Source organism: Mya arenaria, chromosome 12, assembly GCF_026914265.1.
Source record: "Mya arenaria isolate MELC-2E11 chromosome 12, ASM2691426v1".
NCBI lineage: Eukaryota > Metazoa > Mollusca > Bivalvia > Myida > Myidae > Mya > Mya arenaria.
In genome coordinates, this window is record NC_069133.1 from 64151415 (window position 1) to 64175242 (window position 23828).

General features: G+C 34.6%; 1 protein-coding gene across 1 annotated transcript; it reads left to right on the forward strand.

The window, feature by feature from the left end:
• Window positions 1-15806: 15806 nt before the first annotated feature.
• On the forward strand, window positions 15807-23531 carry LOC128210880 (scavenger receptor cysteine-rich type 1 protein M130-like). Its single transcript, XM_052915234.1, has 6 exons — window positions 15807-15836; window positions 20476-20533; window positions 21130-21180; window positions 22371-22530; window positions 22899-23059; window positions 23353-23531. The coding sequence occupies exons 1-6, from the start codon at window positions 15807-15809 to the stop codon at window positions 23529-23531; spliced, it is 639 nt and encodes a 212-aa protein (XP_052771194.1).
• Window positions 23532-23828: the final 297 nt, after the last annotated feature.

Consider the following 23828-nt stretch of genomic DNA (forward strand, 5'->3'; position numbering starts at 1 on the left):
TGATTCATACAATCTTTGATATGATGTCAGGTTTTTTTTACATGGCATGGCTTGACTTGATCAATATAAATTTTATATTATATGACTTGCACCATTCACATGACTTTTCATATATATTCTTTAAGTTTTGTGTGATAATAGATCTTTGATTTAAATTTGTGATTCAAAACTTAAAGATACATATATATATATATATATATATATATATATATATATATATATATATATATATATATATATATATATATATATATATATATATATATATATATATATTTACTGCTTTGGAATCACACTTTACACACAAGACATGTTAAAATGGATTATTGTACTCACTGTTTTTTAACTTAAGTTTATTCATCAAACTCTGTCACTCTAGCTGTCTCTGTATTATCAGCATCACACATCAACTAAAAAAAATAAATAATAAGAATTATAACAAGAAAGGTTCAAGTAGTTAAAAAATATATGGGCTGTCATTGGACATAATATAACAATTTACCATGATTCCATGAAATATTTTTACAAACTAGCAAACCTGAACTCTTTAGTATTTTTTTTACATCTTTGTGAGATTTTGCATAAAGCATCTATCTAATTCTTTGTTAATTTACCACATTAAAATTAAAATATATTGATTAACTGTACTTTCATTTATTTTATAAATATCTTATATGTTGTGCACCAGTCAATTGTAACCACGGCCCAATCTCGGCTAAATTTGGCTCAAAGACAAAAACACCGCGGTCACCCAGCCCTGCGTAGCCACATATAAAGTAAAAACACGGCCCATTTCCCCGACTATTCCCGGTATACCCCCGGACCTGGGGGGGGGGGGCGGGGGGGCGTGGTTACAATTGACTGGTGCATTGGTTATAATAACTGAGAGGCCTCAAAGATGCTCACATGACTGTGACATTTTGACCTTTTAGCAGATTAGAACAAAAAAAGGATTTTTGAGAAATATACTCAATGAAACAGAGTGAAACTTTATTCAGGGGCTATACACCGTATGATGAAATAGCGAAAGAAGAGACAATTGTCGAAAACTGACATGAACTTGATATCAATGTGTACAATGCATTGAAACTAACTAACTGAAGTACCACATAGTTTACAATTAATTGATTTTTCACATTCTTTTCCATTAAAAAAAATTACTAGGTGGGTATACCTAGTATAATTAATTTTTATGTGTGATTGGCTAGTCAATGTTATCACTTAATGTTACCAAGCTAGGTATATATTAAATTAAATAGAAAAATGTAAACTTTCGTAGCAGTGGATATAACACTGGACTGCAATTTTGGCGACCACAGTTTGAACCCGGTCTCTGTTATTTTTTCTTTACATTTTGATATTTTTTTTAACAATTATGATATCAAAAGGATAAACATTTTATTGAATAATTGTCCTGTATACTGGGACTGACCCTACTGTTTGTATAGTCCATTGTTTAAAGAAAATAGATTAAAAAAGAGAAAAAAATAATTGTAAAGTGTGTGTTTAAGGTAGCACTACCCTAATGAAAACCTCCACTTGAAATGCTTCATTTTAATGCTTTATCCTTGATTGTTAAGCACATCCTTACACATCTTTTGTGGGTTCATGTGAGCAGTTCAACTTCAAAGCAACCCAGAAGCATCTTTTTATTTTCCATTTCATTAGCTTACATTTTTTAACAGTAGTTTTATTAAAAAATATTTATTTTCTTATACCGAAGGTAAAACATACTGGTTTTTTTTGCATAATGTTCCAAAAAGGTTAAAGATATTTCATATTGATAAGGAACAGGTCATGAGTATTTTTTGAACTTGTTGATTTCGCTGTAAAATGACATTCACAAGGACCCATTTTTTATGCTGTCAAAACATTGTGTTAAAATTATAATTACTATTTAAGTACAGTTTGATTATATTTGTTGATTTGACAGTAAAATTCTTCTAAATTTTAAAACCAGGAAATGATACACATAATAATAAGAATTATCAAGCTGATCATAGTTTGAAATGATGCCCATCAGGGGTATTCTACCTTTAAATATACATGCAGTTTAAAAAACCTTAAAAGCTTAGTAAAGATATCACTTAAACGTTGTTCCTCTATGCTGTTATTACAAGTCATATGCCTACCAAAAAATAAAACAGCTTTCCTTGTTTTAGGTGTGGGGGATAGCAGAAACTTTGTCTGAAATAGCTCATTTTGAACTAGTTTAATACTCTTTACAAATTAGTCAACTATATTAAATTATTAAATAAGTAAATTCTTACACAATTTTAGTGGGAAATGCGCCATCTCTATCCCCCCTTGCTACAATAATGCACCAGTCCATTGTAACCATGCCCCCCCCTCAAGGTCCGGGGAATAGCCGGGACTTTTACTTTCGGTCCAGCCAACCCAGCTAAATCTTCGCCCTGCGGGCACGGACTGTTCAATGGTCAAATCCCCACCAAATGCTCCCGCACCCCAGGGAGCCTAGGTTAGGCAAATTCCCTGCTATATTTTGCACAAAGACAAAAACATATTCACCCGGCACTGCGGGGCCACCTGAAAGGTTAAAACACGGCCCCATTTCCACGGCTCTCCCCGAATCAGGGGGGGGGGGGTAGTCCAAAGAATTGTACGTTTACGGATTTTTTTACGTTTTTTGATACATATGGCAAATCCTTCACGTACAAATTGTTTAGTATCAACAGTGGGTAGTTTTTCCGATCGGGATTCCGGGTTAAAGCATTTAACATCTCAAAAATATCATAAAACAAGAAATATTACCAGATTATGTTATTTTATATCAGTTACATACATAAAAATGTCATATCCTACGAATTATTATGAGTTTGACCTGTTTTTTTCATTTCTTGCTGTCAAAACATAGCGATATATACATGAAGGGCACCTGCAAGGCTTCAGGGCACAATTTTTAAACAATTGGAACATTTCGGCCATGGCTGAGTTGTCACGATTGTATTTACGAGGTCTATCTAGAAGCTCGTCAGTGGTGGCCGAGTTATTACGATTGGGTTGAGTTGTTCCGCTTGGCATAATTGTTGTCTGTGTCAGTCAACTTTCGTTTTATTGGAAAGGTAAATAATGTGTTTTAATGCAAAATAACTTTTCACTTACATGGTAAAATATGAATATAAACCTTTATGATCAATTTAAACCATAAAATACTTCACTTAATACAATTTCAATATATCAACACCCCCAATTTTTGCACAAACGCGTTTAGACGTTACAGTAAGGATTGGAAGAATCCTGTATTACACGTCTATAATTTTAGACTGGGGGGGGGAGGTAGCTACAATAATTAGCGATTAGGGATACTTTTTTATTATTTTGACATTTCATGTGTATCCCTGTAACTGCCATAGTCTAACAAGAGCACCACGAAACGGAGCATTATACGCCCGAAGAAGATTCGGCTTCAGGTCCTTTTAATGTAGTGATGATTTGTATAAAGTTATTTGAAAATCGCTTTATTAGTTACCATTGAGTTATGGCCCGGAAACGGAATTGCTAACGGACTAGTAACAAAGATGTGGCCCGGAAACAGAATTGCTAACGCCCCCCCCCATGGTGATTCTAGTCTTTGAGGTATGGACCTGGAAATTGCGCGTGACACAAACTTTTAATGTAGTGATGATTTGTATAAAGTTATTTGAAAATCGCTTTATTAGTTACCAAGTTATGGCCCGGACACGGAATTGCTAACGGACGAGTAACAAAGATGTGGCCCGGACACAGAATTGCTAACGCCCCCCCATTGGTGATTCTAGTCTTTGAGTTATGGCCTGGACATGGAATTGCTAACGTCCCCCCCACGGTGATTCTAGACTTTGAGGTATGGACCTGGAAATTGCATGTGGCACATCCTTTTAATGTAGTGATGATTTGTATGAAGTTATTTGAAAATCACTTTATTAGTAACAAAGATGTGGCCCGGACACAGAATTGCTAACGCCCCCCCATGGTGATTCTAGTGTTTGGACCTGGAAATTGCGCGCGACACATCCTTTTAATGTAATGATGCTTTGTATAAAGTTATTTGAAAATGACTTTATTAGTGACAAAGTTGTGGCCCGGACACGGAATTGCTAACGCACCCCCATGGTGATTCTAGTCTTTGAGATATGGACCTGGAAATTGCGCGCGACACATCCTTTTAATGTAGTGATGATTTGTATTAAGTTATTTGAAAATCGCTTTATTAGTTACCAAGTTATGGCCCGGACACGAAATTGCTAACGGACGAGTAACAAAGATGTGGCCCGGACACAGAATTGCTAACGCCCCCCATTGGTGATTCTAGTCTTTGAGGTATGGACCTGGAAATTGCGCGTGACACATCCTTTTAATGTAGTGATGATTTGTATAAAGTTATTTGAAAATCGCTTTATTAGTTACCAAGTTATGGCCGGGACACGGAATTGCTAACGGACAGACAGACGGAGGGACAGACGATGGAGGCCATAACATAATACGACCCTTCGGGCTTATAAAAATCGTCAAAAGACTCATTGACGGTCATTTAGGTCGACTATGGGGGGGGGGGGCGTGGTTACAATTGACTGGTGCAACCACTGGGACACCATTTTTTATTATTTTGATATTTCTTAAAATACTCGTTGACGGCTATTTAGGCAGAGTATCCCCACTCCCTGTCGAAGTGTGGATAAGAAGAGGCAAGTTTCAAGTGAACGTTCTTTACGAGATGTCCTACTTCTTGACTAGATATATTCAAAAATCAAGACAAAAAATTAAATGGAAAAAATAAATGACTTACCAATGGGTGTTTGAAATATCAATTTGGCACCACTTTAGTGCCATTCATCGCTCTTCAAAGCTCCATAAAACAAAATCATTCGTCTAACACATCCCCGACATCTTAACGCAGATGGTATTGATTACTGTGACATGTTTGTGTTAAACCGGTTTGAAGGTACATTCACTCGAGTAATAAAGATGCACTCTTAAGTACTCACAGATAAGGTTTACCACAATTAATAATATTGTTTTAATATTCCTAAAAGGATGAATAAATGTCGAAAAAAAGGTTCTTATGAAGGATATCGAGTTAGATTTGAAAGAAATGAGCATTACACACGGTATTTCTACCTTATGAGACTATAGTAGACCACAATAAATCTTTTAGCATTTACCAATCATATTTTTTGCGCTTTCTGCTATTAAAAACACGGTTACAATCTTGTTATCAGTAATAAATATTTTCAATAAATGCATTATTTAGTATGTAGTTAAAGGTTTATCAGTCACAATTGATGTTTGTTATATATGTGTTTGTATTGATTTTGAATAACAGTGTCACTAAACAAAAAATAATTAAACAAATTTTCGCAATTTCACAACCTAAAAGGTTGTCCTGTTTTTTCCAGTTCTTCTGGATTACCCTGTATCCCTTACCTCGAAACGAAAAGTTAACTTGGACGACATTGGTACGTTGTGGTGGGGGGGGGGGTCACACACCCCCACCCCTCCTTCTGGCCACTAGTGCAATTGCAAAATTAATTTTGATGCGTGAGGGATATACTTAAGCGACGATGTTAACCATTGCTTCAATATTTATGCATGCATATGTACTTGTTGGCATTTTGGGTGCATGTTCTACCTCAAAAAGGCTCAACCAGGTATGAGTTTATTGTATAAGTTATAGCTCGTAGTATGTAAAATGTGGTTCTTTAGCAGATTTGTTTTAAATACGAAATAAAGGTGTTGCTTCCAAGGCATGCATGATCAAAATGTCCATAAATTATGTATGAGTCCCTTTTGCTGAGTGGTTATGCTATTTATTTGTCCTTGACATAACAACCCAGCCAGCAAAATATATGGGACCCATATTGGTCCCACATGGGTTACCATATGGGTCCCATATGGGCTACCCATCTGGGCCCCACATGGGTTTTGCAACAGGGCTCCATGTGGGTCCCATATGGGCAACCCATATGGGCTGAATGTGGGACCCATATGGGTCCCACATGGGTTTTGGAACACGGCACGGTATAGGACCCATATGGGCCCCACATCGGTTTTTGAAAAAGGCTTGATATGGGACCCATATGGGTCCAACATGGTATTTGTGGGCTCTATATGCCCTATCTAAGCAATTAATTTGGGGTAAACCGTTACTTTTGTTATTGCATGTTATAATATATTTATTCCAATTACCTAAAATATTTGATCTTGAGTGATCACCTATTGCATTACTATCCTTTCATTGGTTATCTAGACAAACAGCTATGTTGAGAAGTACAAATGACATAATGTCAACATAATATTTCATTACACAACAAAGATAGCAATAATCTTATTAAGTTTATTAACATGAAAACATTTGAAATGTAAAACAAGATGAACACTAAAAAAGTCAACAAAAATTACATACTGACAATATTAAGATTTTGAGTAATACAGGCAATAAAAAAGTGGCACACAAGAAAAATGTGACTGAAATTATGACACATTTTTTTCAGTTTGGTTTGACTATACCAAGCTAAAAAGATCCTAGTACATGTATATGGTAATTTGATTAATAACTTAATAATAAGTGAAAACTTTGTTTTATTGATTGTATCTGTCTGTTAAAGCTGTCAAACTGAAAAAGTGTGTCAAAAATTACATGTAAAAAACACTTTTTAAAGGCTTTAACGACATTCGGAGCTCCTCGGCAATTTTATCAAAAACAACCTGATGTATTTGGACGGTTTACATACTCAAAAAACGGTACGTTTAAGTCCACTGCAAGTAGATCGCGTAGTAATTTTTTTAGCAGTTACACTTTATGACTTAACTCTTGGGAATCTTAATTATGTTTGCAATAATACACTTCACTGGCAATCAATTTAAACTTAGATCAATAAATACAACTCTAAAACCCTACATTTAATTAATGATATAATTAAATATTTACAAACTACTTCAACAGATGTACCGGCATACATCCGAGGTTGTTTTCAATAAAAATGGCCAAGGAGCTCCGAATGCTATAACGAATGCTATAACGAATGTGTTTAAAAAATAATACACACATCGAAAGACGCACAATTCTAATAAACAGAGCATGGAGTGCATCTACACATTCAAGTATAACAATATTGCTTAGACATAAAACAGCGTTTCAAACCAGAAATAAAATAACAGTTTCAAGTTAATTGGCACATTGGATTCAATCACAATAATCATACATGTATAATAAAAAAAGAATTGAAAAGGAGAAAAAAATAAACACAAACCAGAGCTATTGACTAACACAATTAATGCACCTTGTAATCTTGTAATACTGACTAGTGAACTGACTGAATGTTAAAACATATATATATATATATATATATATATATATATCCTTATTTCTTCCATGTTTGTTGAGTTACATTACAAAATACATATGAAACAAAAGTAGAGCAACAGCATATAAGTTATAACAAATATTTACATAATAAAATTATATTATTTAGACTTGATTTATTGTTGTATATCAGGAAGGATTAATTAATATATACACACTCAATCCATAGGTTAAAAAATGTATCTACCATGTACAAATCTGGGATCACTGTTATCGCCAGGGAAATAAATGGGGTTGATATAATTAAGGTCATCTGGCCCCAATTTCTCGAAAGTTCTCAAGCGTAACACCCTTAAGTAGCTTATTTCATTCAGCCAAAATTTCTTACTTCATCTTAAAATAAGTTTATTGTGAGTGTATCAAAGTTTAAAATGGTGTACCCAGGATAAGAAAATATTATAGTAAAACAAAAACCGACATCATTCCGAGATATTATGGTAATTATTCAATGCCAACAGGTTTCGCTTATTAAGAGTCTTCTTTAGAACAATCATCCAAATGTGAACTAAACATATATGTCTTGCTGATGGGTCTCTTATTTGTCACGGACAGTTTGTCTTATGTTTATACAAAAAAATAAAAGCAACATGGATTTGCCTATAAATATAGATAAGAAATGTTATTCTTGCAACCCTTAACGATATGAAAATTTGGGGAAAAAGTATGAGATATCTCAATATTACATTATTGTGATACATTTTGCATACAAACTTCATAACATGTCAAACGAAATTGATGCGTTTATGATAAAACAATAGAAGCATACATATTGTACATAATCAAATTGAAAAATATTCTGACAATTTATGTTGGTTTAAATCTGAGTCGTAAATCAGAATTTTTATAGTAAGTAAGTAAGTCAACATTCTACTCAGGAAGCATCGGGGTGACCCTTGCTCGGTCTTTGCGGCCAACCTCACTACCTCAAGACTGGGAAAGCCACTTCTAAATGGCCCCCTCCATTTCCTTGCGGTTCTAAAGCGTGTTGCTTGGTTCAATTGTAGACATCCTGTAAATAGTGTAAGTGGATAGATATATATCTGAGACAGTTATTTCATCAAAGTGATTATCAAATGTTTAGTAATAAACAAGCAGCATTTTATCGTCAACTATATATGGTAATTTTAGCTAGGCAGATAAATTTAGATAGGTATCTTAAATTTTTTGTCATTTGTTAACAATAATACTCAGTTAAACTTTTTTTTTAAATCCATTGATGTAAATGCACAGCATAGGTAGTTTCATTTAGCACACCTTAATATATGCAACAACAAAACCACCTACTGAAAAAGATGTCAAGTCGAGTCTGTCCAGTTTCTTTTTTTGTTTGGTTCCCTTTAGGTTGTATTGGCGGGCCAGATTTGTTGTCAACTCCGTCTTCATTATCCGGGAAACCGTGTCCACTGTGTCACTCCCACCATATTCTGCCAAGTGTTTTACCTTGAACAAAAAGTTGTGCATGAAAATGCCTGTTAATCCACATAAAAATGCAAAACAGCAAAAACTTTCAAGCAGAACCATAGTATCACACTCAATATGGTACAATTAAATATTAAAATTTGAAGCACTGTCAGCGCCCCCTATACTGGCTCAGTTTGTGCGCCTGCCCTTATATTGATAATATCAGATAACGCTTCAAAAACAAACTTGAATGAATAATGTCACTTCAAAATGTAATTTTAAAGCTCAATTTAAGCATTTTTAAATATAAAGACACCTCATAAAAAAATCAGTCCACTATGTTTGGGAAACTTACAACGGATGTTGCAGCATTCACTTGTGACTTTCACTTTTTGAAGGCTGCCAAATCCACCACAGTTTTGAGGGGAAAAGATATCCCCTCTGGCAACTCACTCGGAACTGCATCTTGTGCTGAACCTCTCGCCAGGATAAGACGCAGGAGCTGCATATGCTGTCACAATTGCTCCTGCTGCTTTTCCAAAATCACAAAGATCCAGGTGTCCCGATCTGGAACAAATAACATTCTGTCAAAAATAAATATATAAACAAGACACTTCAGGTGATATACAGTGAACCATTAAACCAATAATGTGATTGGCTGTTTGTTAATGTTTATAATAATAAAAAGATGCAAGGTTCATTTATGAAAACCATTTTACATTCATTAAAATTTTCTATTTACCTTCTTGGATTCTGCTCTGCCGAGCATCGAATAATGAACGGGTAGCTGGAATGATGGGGGGGGGGGCAGTTGGTCTTGGCTGTAACATGGCCATCATCCTCATCATCACCATTAGCAGCAGTGGCAGGCTGTTCACTCTGGCTCATATCCTCGTACAGCCTCGATCCTTGGTGCACTTTTAAATTGGATAAAAGATTAATGATTATCAGAATCCATTCAAGAGAAAAGAATATGTTAAAGTCTCTTTGGAGGTCTATATGTAAATAGGTTCCCCACAGCTGCATGAATCATTAATTTGCTGTTGTTGTTTTTTTAGTTTTGTTTTGTTTTGGCATCTGCCATCCCGAATGCCTTTACTTTATAATTTACATATTATCGCGAAATTATATGACAAAATACAAAATCGTAGCACAAACATTACTTCTACATGAAAGTCATCAGTAATTCACTTGTTTAAAATCAAATTACTATAAATATAAATACAAGTTGCTTTAAAAGTTAAATATAAGAACCTTTACCTTTTCTTTAAAGATGGATTTAACCATTGTTTTTTCGCTCAATACGTTCGTCATCCGCGCGTCGATAAAATGTCACGTGACAAATTTTCCGCATATTTTTTTTTATTTGTGACAAAATTGCTACTAAAAACACAATTGCAAAAGGTTTATATTTAAGAAGTAATAAAAAAAATGAAAATACGGAAAAATATCTGTTCCTTGTGTATTTATGTATCATCGCCACAACATCGTGCCTTACCATCTAACACTGCCCTACTATAATGATAATGCCGAGTATATGGGACCCATATGGGACCTATCTGGGGCATATCATGGCAAAAGATGTGAAGCCGATTCATGAAATAATGAATTTTTTTCACATAGTATCGATGTTTACATATTTTCATATAACAATGATCTTCGTTTCCCTTTGTGTATCAAATGGATATAGATGAGCAGCTATATGGGTCCCATCTGGGCATTCTCAACCATATGGGTCCTATATGGGCCCCATATGGGCTTTTTGCCCAGATTCAGCCCATATGGGACCCATTTAGCCTTGCTTGCTGGGAAGCGTAGGTTCACCCCTGATTAAAACAAGACTTTATTTTCATACTTTCATTGTATTTTGTTCTGCAATTTCAGTATCAAAGAGTTAACTAATTATTTCAGACACATTACCTGGAAAATGATAATTTGGTGCCAATGAGGTACGAGTCCCTTTAAGAATGACAAAGTGTTTTTACAATAAGCTAGATAATAAGTTCAATTTTTTCCACACATACAAGATGATTTACAAGTAATCATCATATGTGTATTTTTGTTTCACTGCTATCTTGTAGGATGACTGGCTTATATACTACTACCGGGTATGTAGTAAAGTGACACCATGGCATTAATTACCAATAGCGTTTATTTTGTAATGCAAAATTCACCAGCCTTATATTTTTGTACAGTTCGATATTTTTTTCTAAAACATATACTAGTATTACTGTTTGAGGAAGGCATTTCATGGGCACATGATGCATGTTAACATTCTAAAATGCCTTCCAGCATTTTTAATGGTGTTTAGCTTGGACCAGCTCAAAACCAAATAATAGGGGTTGGAAAGTCTTTGGTTTAGGAGTTAAAAAGTCTTTAATATGGTTATTAAAATAATTCAACTAGGGGTTGAAAAGTCTTTGATATAGGAGTTAAAAAGTCCAAACAGGTAGGGGTTGAAAAGTCTTTGAAATAGGGGTTGAAAAGTCTAAGGGTTGAAAACTGAAAAGTGTTCTTTTTTAGAAGGGTTGAAAAGCCTCTTCGGGTTGAAAGGTCCTGCCCCCCCCCCCCTGCAGAACAGTGTGTATGAAATAAACTATTATCTTAGGTAAAACATTTCATATGGATTTCCATCAATTAATTACATCTTCATTAAAAATCAAGAAAATGGTACATTTTTTGCGTAAAGGTACTGGCAACCGAAATAACATTTTTAAGCGTAAAACTGAGTATAGCTTTGGCCCCAAAATGAATAAGTTCTTAGTCGTTTGTAACCACAACTTAATCGATTAAAAATGGCGTCTGAGGAGATGAAACTAGTGTAAAGATATTTAAAAATTGGAATTTGTGTCACTGGTTGAGTAAAAATACTTCAGGTAATTTTTGATATGATTTATTGCATTCAAATTCATTAAAAGATGCTTAAATCTTATCGCTAAGATATCGGCACAGAAGTATTAGCTTGGAATTGGATGGATACAATGTCAGGACACAGGTAAACAATAAAACAAAACTTCAAATATATTCCTAATAAATAAATAGGTATTCTTTTAAGAGATTTAGGAAAGTTGAAATATTTTCCCATTAAAATTTATTGCCAGAACCTCCAATTGGATTAAGCCAATTGCCAATGTTACCAATTGGAAGATTCCAATGGGACAATGTTCCAATTGGAGTTTTCCAATTTCCTGACTTTTCCCATATTGAATTGTGGGAAATATCCAATTGGAAAAATTGGTCGACGGGATTTTATTTTACAAAAAATGATAAAAAGTACTATAAACGCACTTTTTCTAGATAATATTTTAACCATTAATGATAATGATTGTTATTTATCACTAATTCCTTTTTTGAAAATGTGGGAGAATTTTCCAACAAAAAATGTTGGGCTGATTTTCCAATTGGAAAAACCATTTTCCAATGGGAAGGCCTTTTTCCAATTGGAATCCCATTGGAAAATTTACTTTAAATGCAGAAAAAAACATATTTCTAAATTAAATTTCAGGAAACAAAAAATATTTCTTATTAGTATTACCTAACACATTTTAAAAATACAAAAATAAAAAACATTGGGTGAAAAACAAAGAAAATAAGTTTGCAAAGATTCCGGATTTGCAAACTTAATCCGGATTCTGTTAATATATGCATATGGTCCAAAAACACGAACGAGTCCCTTAAAAATGCAAGAAAATATAAACTTATTTAACATCTTACATTAACAACATACAAATTTCACATTTTGCCCTTGTCATTCTCCTAAAAAAAGAGGATTAATGCACCAGTCCATTGTAACCACAGCCCCCTAGGTTCGGGAAATAGAGGGGATTTTGACTTTCGGTCAAGCCAATCCTGGGTAAAATCACCAGCCTGCTGGGACAAACTGCCAGGGTTTGACACTAACGGTAGTCCGAGACTACCAGATTTTTGGTCAGACTACAAGACATTTTAAGTCAATAGTCTGTCGGACTACTAGAAGAAAGTAAATATCACATCAGTTAATTGAGCATAAAATCTTTATTACGCTTAAACTTGCGTCAAACGTGATGTCAAGAAGCCGATTATCACCGGTAAACATTCATCGTAAAGCTTACCGAAGATGGCCGAGCAGTTCCGGACAACGTGGACTGTTAACCAAATTTCACGCGCATTTCTTATAGCCTTTGATCAATGTTTAAACCAGTCAGTATAATGTCTTTATTTAGAAAGGGAAAAACCATTTTCGCACTCTATGGTGTGTTTTAATCGTCAGACATGTGCACCTCTGCCAATGTCAGCGAGGTAGATTTTGGTCCAAGTGGCAGAATTTCTAAATCCCTTGCATTTTCAGTAAAAAACAATGAAAGATACGATGTAGACAAACACTTGACGGTTGTTACTATTTTTAGATTTTCTGAAAATACGTCATGGTCATTATGGTTAAGAGTATTGCCAAATGTCGGTGTTTATATAAAGCAAATAGAAGGAACATTATGCCTGGCTTATGAAATCTTTTAAACTGGCTTTTAGAAGAGCATCTGATAAATTAATCATACTGCCAAAACAGGTATAATGCAGTGTAAGTGCAGACGACGACAGAATTTTGTGCGTTAATTTTCGCGCCAAAATGTCGTAACATTTTATACATTGAAGCTAGGGCCAAAAACAATTGACACCACACCGATAGCGATAACGCTACACCTACAGTGTCACATGACCTCTTAATTAGGGACCTCCGACAATTACCCAGAAGCAGACGATAATAGTACAAAAGTTATCAATGAGAATCAGATAAGAAATGCATGCGACATTGTAAAACATAGCAATAAAAGCAAGTATAACATTAAATAAGTTCATTATTATTAATTGTATGCAATGTATAATTCAGGTAGAAAAATGTCTAGACTTTAAAATAATTTGTTTCCAAATAACATCGGAATTTTGTTACAGTACAATAACAGTCTCTATATTAAAACTCAAATAAAGGGAAACAAAACATGTATTAATTTCCTATCCGAAAATCAACAAAAAAAGATGTTTGTATAGATCCATTGTCAAAACTCAATGGATTTCGCTGTTTTTCGTCCTTTCTCGATTCAGAATCACCTGTTTTATACAAGTGTAATGCATTATTATCATTATTGATATAACTACCTTATTGTTTCTCTCAATGAATAAATTTCCGTATTAAATGAAATGCAAAACTGTTCTAACAATCAGCATAGTAATTTTGAAACGACCCTAGTCATTATAAATGCGAAGGTTTTTATTTTGATTTGCGTCATTTAAAAATATGATTTTGTTTTATCTATACGTATATACTTTTTGTGACATTAGGCTATATATCAGATATTTAATTAGATTTAATAAAAAATGTAACTCACATAAACTGAGGTGTCTTTTTCACTAATATGTCAAACAAACTTACAAGCAAATGTATATGCTTCGGATTTAAAACCTATCGCACAATAAGGAGACAAATTTCAAAACAAACTAAATTGCAAGATATCATCAATATTGTACACTAATTCTCATAATGATATTTCTTATTTTAAGGCTATTAAAACGGAAATATACGTATATTATGTACGTTTACATTAAGATATTTTGAGAATTGAATTAGTCTACTTGTTATCAATTATAATTTTAGCAGCATTAAGGGAAAATGTCAGTATTTCGGATTTCTTAAACTGTCTTTACTATCACTCAGTTATGAGACATAATTTGTGTTAAATATATATAACAGCGTAAACTGTTGATATGTGACGATTGTCAGAGGTCAAGGCGGATAGCAACGGCAACTGATAAGCCCTGCCTAATCTGGACACTGATTGGTAAGTCGGGTATTGATCAGCTAGTTTGACTGACAGGCAGGGTCATGTTAATTGTTATCTTACTCCCATATAAAAAATAATTAATAACACTTTCGGAAATTATTTCATCATGTTTTTTTAAGCATTATATGATATGTCGTTTAGATTAACAAAGAATACTGAATAGTATGCTTATTAGTAGGATGTCTGTCATTTGTGCCATAACTTAGTAACGATCTCAGTCGATGTGTTTTAGTGTCAAGTGATTTATTGCAACATTTTCCTGAAAGTGACAGATTATGGGGTATTTAAGCATGGTTTTTAGATTTTTAATCTGAGGTATTTTAGCATGATTTTCAGCATTTTTTTAGGTTTAAGAATTAAATTTAAAAACCAAATATTGTTTTGAAGAATGTGGAAATTTTAAGATTGAGACAGATAAAAATCATGACCAATCAAAGGGTTATACTGACAATGTTCTAAGAAGGCTATGTCTCACAAAACACTGAAGGAATCCGTTGCAGGCTTGCATTTTTTTGGACTACCAGAATATTTGCTGTACTATCCAGATTTCGGATCCAGTAGTCCGAGGGACTACCTTGTGAAAAATGTTAGTGTCTAACCCTGACTGCTGGTAAAATCCCTGCAAAAATGGCCCCAGACCCCAGGATAACTAAGTAAGGCCCATTCTCCGCTATTTTCCACCAAAACAAAACCACTGCATTCACTCGACACTGCGGGTCTACCTGAAAGGTAAAAACACGGCCCATTTCCCCCGCTTTCCCTTGTATACCCCCGGACCTGGGGGGAACTTTGGCCCTGAGGGGGAGGGGGGGGCGTGGTTTCAATTGACTGGTGCTGCATAAATCATGCTTAGATTTTATATAGATCTGCAAACGTTTTAACTGCTACTGTTATAAATTGTCCCCCAAAGATAAATGACTTCAGAAGGAATAGCTTTTACAGGTGTAAGCGACACACACTTCAAAACATGCCAGTATTTGCTAATTTCAGGTCCTTAACTCTGGTCATACTCTGTGCAGATGGAAAACATTTTCACCTGCACAACATTTTTCTAAGGCTTCATGACACTAGGTGAAATACTTTCGTAATTAAGAGCACTAGAGGTTTGCGAGTACAAAACTCATATGATGGACACACAGACGATCAGACTTAATCCAAGCACCTAATTTATTTATTTGTTTCCTTGGCCCATATTAAGATGTTTTTACTGAAAGAGATTACAAGTTGACATGAAAAACCATGAGGAAATTGAGCTTACTGTGAGCTTACTGTATAATTAATAAAATACCTGCACAAATTGCAATGTCCATACTTAGGTTGTGGGGCAATCAGTCGTTTGGGATATATGGAACATCTGTTCTGTCTGCTGCATCTTCTTTGGGCTGCCATTACGCTTCATCACCTGGCAAATAACAACAGCAAACTTTATTTCTGTTTCTAAAGTATGGAAATGTAATGAGATCTTCAAACCTGAGGGCCGGTTCTGTTTGTCGAGTTTTAGTATGACCGAGAATTCTGCAACACATTTTTGCGATGTGAATTATGTCATTAATCTTTCGCAATGTGGTGATTTGTAAGCGATGCTCCAGAGCCATTTCCCACATAGAAATAAAAGCTTGATGTGGAAAGGCTTTTAAAAGACTGTAGAGTGATTCTTAGTTTATTTTAAAACAATAAATTAAATTTGTTTTTTTGCGAAAAGGTCACCAATTTGTTGGAGTAGGTGATCCTGTGGGTCAACTGATAAAATATTTGTTTAGCGCCCTGCATTTATTCATCGGAATCATAAAATAAACACCATTTTGGTAGAATGTAAATTAGGTGAGCCAATATAGAAAAATATGGCAAGATTTGAAAAATTCATTGATTATAAAATCAAAAATAAGCATGTTTATGAATGAAATAGAAAAAAGCATTCTCATTTTGAATTTGTAATACAGAAAATAAATGGATATAAAGAGATATGTCTTGAGTGAATTGAATAAGTGATACAGAAAACCTAAGGTCCTAATTACCATTAAATACTGGAGATTCCCTTTTAAAACTGTCTGTGCATCCTTGGTACTCCTCAAGATTCACTTAATTATTGTGAAGGGCCCTCTGTTGTATGATTCCTGGATTTTTTAGTGACGTTTTGGCTAAACATCATTAAAAAAGCATGGACAGCATATTATACACCAGTCAACAGCACCCCCCCCCCCCAACCCAGTCCTGGGAATAGAGGGGACTTTGACTTTCAGTCCAGCAAATTCTAAGTAGAATCTGGGCCCTGAGAGAACAATTGCTAATGCCCATGCTCCCACACCCAAGGTATATATATGAGGTAAGGCCCATCTCCCCAATATACCCCCATACTAGTCTAAAATAATAGACGTGTTATACGGGTTTCTTCTAATCCCTAACGTCTAAACGGGTTTGTGCAAAAAAAGGGGGGTTTTGATAATTTTGAAATTGTATTTAGAGAAGTATTTTATGTTTGAAATAGGTAATTAAGGTTTATATTCATTTTTTACCATGTAAGTGCAAAGATATTTTGCTCAAAACAAGTATTAAAATGCATTAAAACCCAGGATGTACCTTTTCAATAAAATGAAACATGACTTACACAGACATCAATTATGCAAATCCTTACAACTCGGCCATCTCCAGCACGCTTCGAGATATACCTCATAAATACAATCGTAACAACTCGGCATCCCCGAGGTGTTCCAATTGTTGTTAAACTGTGAATCCCAGCCTTGCAGGTGCCCTTCATGTATATATATTGTTATGTTTTGACGGTATGAAATGAAAAAAACCCACAGCAAACTCATAATTATTCGTTGGATATTTATATACATTATGTACATCATTAACATGTGAATCTTAAAAGCAGAATGTAAAGTTTACATCTTTAAAATGTTGAAGACATTACAGAAATCGCAGTCCTAAAATTTCCTAGTAAATTTTTACAAGAATGGTCGCGAAAATAGATGACATATGTTATTTATCACGAATAATTAAAAATCCGTTGCTTACATAATCACTATTGTACTGTTTTCGTATTAACTGCAACATAATCACACATGATTTGAATGAACAGATACAACTTATAACACAGAATATACGTAAATCAACATTGCTTACGATTCTGTCTGGTGTAGCTAAAGAACTTCAGCGAACACGTTATATCAAAAAAAAAAAATATCAACATTAAAGTTATGGAAGCCAGAACTACGTCTGGTGTTGACCGTCAAATGAGGCATCGAGTGCGAAACACAAAATATGGCGAATTTCGTAATCGACACACTCGACCGACACACTCAACCTTGACACCTCCGACTAAGGCCCAATATTTTTTTATTATTTATTTTTATGTTTCAGCCCAAAACGAGTATTTTAAGAGAAATTTATTTTTTTGTCAAATGAGGACGTTCTCACTTGACCGAAATGTCCTCAGTCGCTGCTGTTATTTCTAATAAATGTCCTCAGTTGACTGTCTGCACTCACTCACTCACTCACTCACTCACTCACTCACTCACTCACTCACTCACTCACTCACTCACTCACTCACTCACTCACTCACTCACTCACTCACTCACTCACTCACTCACTCACTCACTCACTCACTCACTCACTCACTCACTCACTCACTCACTCACTCACTCACTCACTCACTCACTCACTCACTCACTCACTCACTCACTCACTCACTCACTCACTCACTCACTCACTCACTCACTCACTCACTCACTCACTCACTCACTCACTCACTCACTCACTCACTCACTCACTCACTCACTCACTCACTCACTCACTCACTCACTCACTCACTCACTCACTCACTCACTCACTCACTCACTCACTCACTCACTCACTCACTCACTCACTCACTCACTCACTCACTCACTCACTCACTCACTCACTCACTTTTGTGTCAGTACGTTATTTCATATCTTTGAAAATGAATTCCGAATCTTTGTCACGGGACGGTTTGCTCAACCTGTGCAAGTAGTGGATAGACCCATACTTTACAAGATAAACAGAGCGGTAAGTTGTAAAATAAGTACTTCCCTGAATACCATTCTATAACCTCCTATAGAAAACAACAAAATCAATACTTTTCAATGGTATTATTTTGGAAGTCACAGTGAGTGAAGCACTTGGGAAACCGATTAACACATACAGCATGAACTAGCAACATGAGCAAAATATTTCTTGGTAACAACATGCCTGACAAAAATGGAGCTTAGAGACGTGGTCGACTGGCCGAGGAAAAACTGAGATAAAACCCTCCTTCTGGGGAAAACTCAGAAACCTCTGCCCGTTTGTCATCCAGATTTAGAGGATTTGTCTCGTACCACTAGATGTCGGGCCTCATCACCCATAAGCTCCTTAACAAAGATGTATAGAAAAACATATCATTTTTATGATTCATGTATACGTACTTTATCAAGTTATACAAATGTATATTACATGATTTTGTTCTTTGAAGACAAATTAAAAATATATTTATCATTCATATGATGAAATTGCATAGTAACACACCTTTCACAAACATTTTCTTGTAAAATTTAACAATCAATTGAATCGATGTGAACGGATCGGTTCCCCAAAGCTGAATGCCTTTACATTCATATTCGCACGAATTTCTCGTGCTTATCAATCGCCACCTGGTGGTTATTTCATTATAAACAAGGGAAATTAATGTCCTTCTAATTCGTTTTACTCAAACGTAGGAAATTATATATATCCAATTACTTGTACTTCCTGATTCATATCCATAGCTTTATTCGACTTACTCTTTTCTGAACAGTAGCGCATGATGCCGCAATGAAATAATGGATTATAAAAGATAAATGACGTACGTTATTACAATAATAGCTGTGTATTAAGGTTGTGTTTAATATGTTTACTTTCTTGTACTGATTTGTATTCTTAATTATGGTTTGTTTGGTTATATATCCGGTTTTTGGCAAATTAATAACATTAAAATTTAGAAATAAACTGTTTATATAAAGGTCATTGGTATATATCATCTTTTGCGCACAGTGGTTTAGAAAACGGCTCGTGGAGAGCAATATTTGATAAGAATGTAGAGACTTGACTTTTCAACATTCTGTATACCCTGTACATACGAATGTGTTGTTATTCAAGGTTTCCTTTTTTTTTAATTTATAACTATTTTTTGATGGTTCATATCGTAAATACATAAACACATCACTATTTAGGTCCCAAATGTGTTTACGCTTTGCATTTGTGACGTCACGCCCAAAGTAATTACATTCACTCCTTTTTATTTTTGTATCGAACATATGTAATGACATTATTTTATCATGGCGGCGCCATTTATTACACAAATACTAGTCTTGGGGTATGACGATACAATGATTAATTTAAATTATTTAATTCAAATTGTCCGATGTTTTAGACATTGTGGGATCTGAATGCTGAGTTTGGTCGTAGTTGAAATTTTCGATGTGTGTTACGGTATCTTATGTATAAATAAGCCCGTCACTCAATCACTCCATTGGTTATAAAGCTACATTTATGCCAGGTGACCCTATATCATTTTGACATTATTTGAAATGACTTTGCTTGCATATTATGAGTATATACATGATGAAATGACTTATTTTGCAATAGCTTCAGTACTCAAACGCCAGTGTTTCGGTACATCTCTTACATATTTTGTTTTAAAAATCCAACCCTTTCTAATAAAACTTAAAAGTATGGGGTCAAAAGGCATCCAATATATACATGATTGTCCACCGGACACCTTAAATCATAAGAAAATGCTGATACGTGCCTTAGATATGCTGGCTTGTTTAACTTCTAATACGTTTCATAAGTTTGTTTTGACAATTCGTTAATTGCATTGATTTTTTGTTGTTGAACCTTCTTCTTGGTATGCTTCAGAGTCGACCACAAACGTCTATGGGCGGAGGAATAGAACTTCATCTTCTCGTTTGCTTAGGTAAGACAACATCTCAGTTATCACCAACATTCATGAGACAGGGCGGGAATATAGTCGTTAATAATACTTACAACTGTTTGAATCATTTTGATAGTTGCTTACAGTTAAACAATATTTCTATGTGAATGTATGATGTGTTTGTACAAATAATAATGAATAATTGATCTTATTCTTTGGAGTTACAAAACTAGCCGACCACTCGTAAATACTGCGTTATACATCAAGTCACGGTGGTTGTAAGCCAACATGCCATACCAATACATGCATAACAACGATATATTGCGACAAAGTTATTCAACAAAACATTGTAAGATCGTATAATGTAAACACAATGCTTATACAAATTGCCAATGTAAGAGATATCCAAGTGCGCAATAAATTGTTTCCGCTAGGTCAAAAGGTTGTAAACATTACGACGGTGTGATTATCATTTCATGTATTTGGTTTAAAGGCATTCCAAAACTTCCTTCTTCAAACAAAATTGACATATTTGTGCTTTTTGTGGTTTTTATTTTTGCAAACGGTTCAAGTTCAATAATGCATGGGTATCAAAAGGCCGCAAACGTGTAATTAAATCTTACCTCAATTATTTGCAGCTGCTTATGTAACCAGCGCTGTCCAAACACAGACATCGGTACAAACAGAATGTAAGTAATGTGTGAATAATTATTGCTATGAAAAAGAGTAATTTAAGAACTTACCTATACTGTCGAGATATTAAATAATCATTTTATTTTAAATGCGTTCAAAAAGAAATACTGACTAGCCTTAGATGTTAACACATCCTATAAAAATACGTGTTATTTACATACACTCCTATATCATTTCATGTTTCAAAGTTACAAATGTAATATAAGTCAAACAACATTGTTTTTTTTGCGATGCAATGCACATGCAAATTGCATTCTTTTCAATCAATCGATGGTTGTAATTCAATGAACTCAGTTTTTAAGCGAAATGTACATACATTATACAAACTGCAAACAGATACAGTTATTGATTTTATATATCTCGTTTCCATTATAATAATGTCATCAATATAAACATTTCAAGTAGGAAGTAGGCATGAATGCTTTGTTTCATTTTGTTCATCTGAGCAATTTCATTTGCCTTTGTATTTCGCATAACATTTAAAAAACAAAATTTAAACGAAGTAATGTTCTTCAGGTATTTCTTTTATATCTAGAATGTTACAATTGTTTACGAATTGTTAAATCAAAGGTTACATGAGCTTTGGTGATAAAAATGATACAATCTCACGAAAATTATTAAAATAAAGTCCAGATGTGAACATTTGAGCAATTTGAATTTTGGATTTCGTCAGTTTATATCACGGGCAAAACATGAATACCAGTATTTAACTGGATCTTGGCATAAATATATTGAAGCTATGTTAATGAATTTAAGTATGAACGGAGATTCTGCATGTCATTTAATTCATTTCGGACAAAAATGATGTTCTATAGAAACCTACAAAACATCATTGTCTGTTGGACCATCTATGATATCCCGAACAACTAATGAAAGCAAAAAAAGTTGTCGGAAACACACGAGGTTCATATTGCAACAGAAGAGGTTGACAGTCAATTCTTTAACTGGATATTGGTATAAATTAACATGTTATTTGCTTTGTTCATGAATCTTTAAATGTTGGTAGAGGCCATCAAGGTGATGATGCAAATTCAAGAAACCTCTTGGGGCACCGTCGTACTGCAAACACTCATTGTCTTCTTATTGGAGCAAAATATGGTAATGATAAAACATAAAGGACCATTGACATTTCCTCGGAGCTTCTACAAAGAACTTGAACTATATATACCATCAATTTATTTCCTAGATGACTTTAGCGGCCTTGACATACGTCTAGCTGGTGGTACCAGCAATCTTGACGGACGTGTCGAAAGAAGAGTGAACGGAATTTGGGGCACGGTCTGTCGGGACAGTTTTGGTATGAACGATGCACAAGTGGTCTGCCAAATGCTGTCGTCTGATCTATCGTAATTACACCAATATTATCATATTACATATTTTCATTAAATACCTGCAAAGGATTATTTATATACCAGACTCCTCTTAATCTCTCTTAAAATAAATGCTCACGCTTGTTTTGAAGGCGGCAACCTAATTATTTGATAACACTATTCTTAAGTCAATGGTATTTGTGTGTGTAGTCCTGTTGTGTTGTGAGTTTCTCATTGAGACTCGCCCGTTAGCCACTATACATTAGGTAAACGATAGCTTCCATTGTATTATCAGGTTTTGCTAATTATGAAAAATTACACAAACAGCCAATTTCAGGCTCAACTGACACTTTGAATCTAAATTTAAATGATGTGAGCTGGAGGCTTTTTATTTTATTTCTAAGTGCCATCCAAGTCATCCACGATACAACATACGGACCGGGAGCCGGCCCCATATTTTACAACCAACTGGATTGCTCTGGATCAGAAACTTCTATCGACGACTGCTCAAGTATATCTGGTGAACAGTGCGAACATAATAAGGATGTAGCTGTCGTATGCTCAGGTTTGAAAACAGCTTTACTGATAATTAAAGGGTTAATAAAGGGTATATTCTTGTATTTTTATATTATTTTAAGTTTGTTCTTTTATTGCATCATTATGTCGGGAATTATTATAACGGTTCCGACGTCATCCGGTTTTTTCGATGACTAACAAGAAAATAAAATGAATTTCTAACGCGTCCCGTCACGAAATACAGTGCACACTAACGTAGTATATATGTACTCTGAATATTGGGTGCATAACATGTTGATGTAATGCTGGAGTATTTCAAAGAGTACTTAACTTTTATTACAGTTTGTCCAAGAGCTGCTGAATTTTACTACGGTGACTTTAGCAGCGTTGCCATGACTATAAGAGGACAAGAGTACCACGGCATATGTAGCAACGGCACTTACACATATGATTTCACATACTTGTGTCTTGACAATGGAACATGGATACCTACGCAGAATTCTTGTGGACCTTTGAGTTAGTATAAGATAAATAAATATAGTTGGAAAATATTTTCAAAACGAAATAACAGAAATATAATATATTATGAGTCTAAACAAACTTCCTTTTCATTTTATAAGGAACATTGTATTTGAGCGATTTATTACATTTGTAACGTTTAATGAAACCTCTAATATAGTCCATGTTAACGTTGCATAAGAATGATGGACGTCATAAATCCTCTTTTATTTAAATATCTTTTCAGATATCACAAATGTTCGTCTGGTTGGCGGTGTCGGATTTTATGATGGTATTGTTGAAGTACTGGTAGGCGATAC

Coding starts and splice junctions, on each gene's coding strand:
- LOC128210880 (XM_052915234.1), top strand. CDS start 15,807: ATGAAAAACCATGAGGAAATTGAGCTTACT. Junction 15,837..20,475: donor ATGAGGAAATTGAGCTTACT/GTGAGCTTACTG, acceptor GGTATGCTTCAG/AGTCGACCACAAACGTCTAT. Junction 22,531..22,898: donor ATGCTGTCGTCTGATCTATC/GTAATTACACCA, acceptor TTTATTTCTAAG/TGCCATCCAAGTCATCCACG.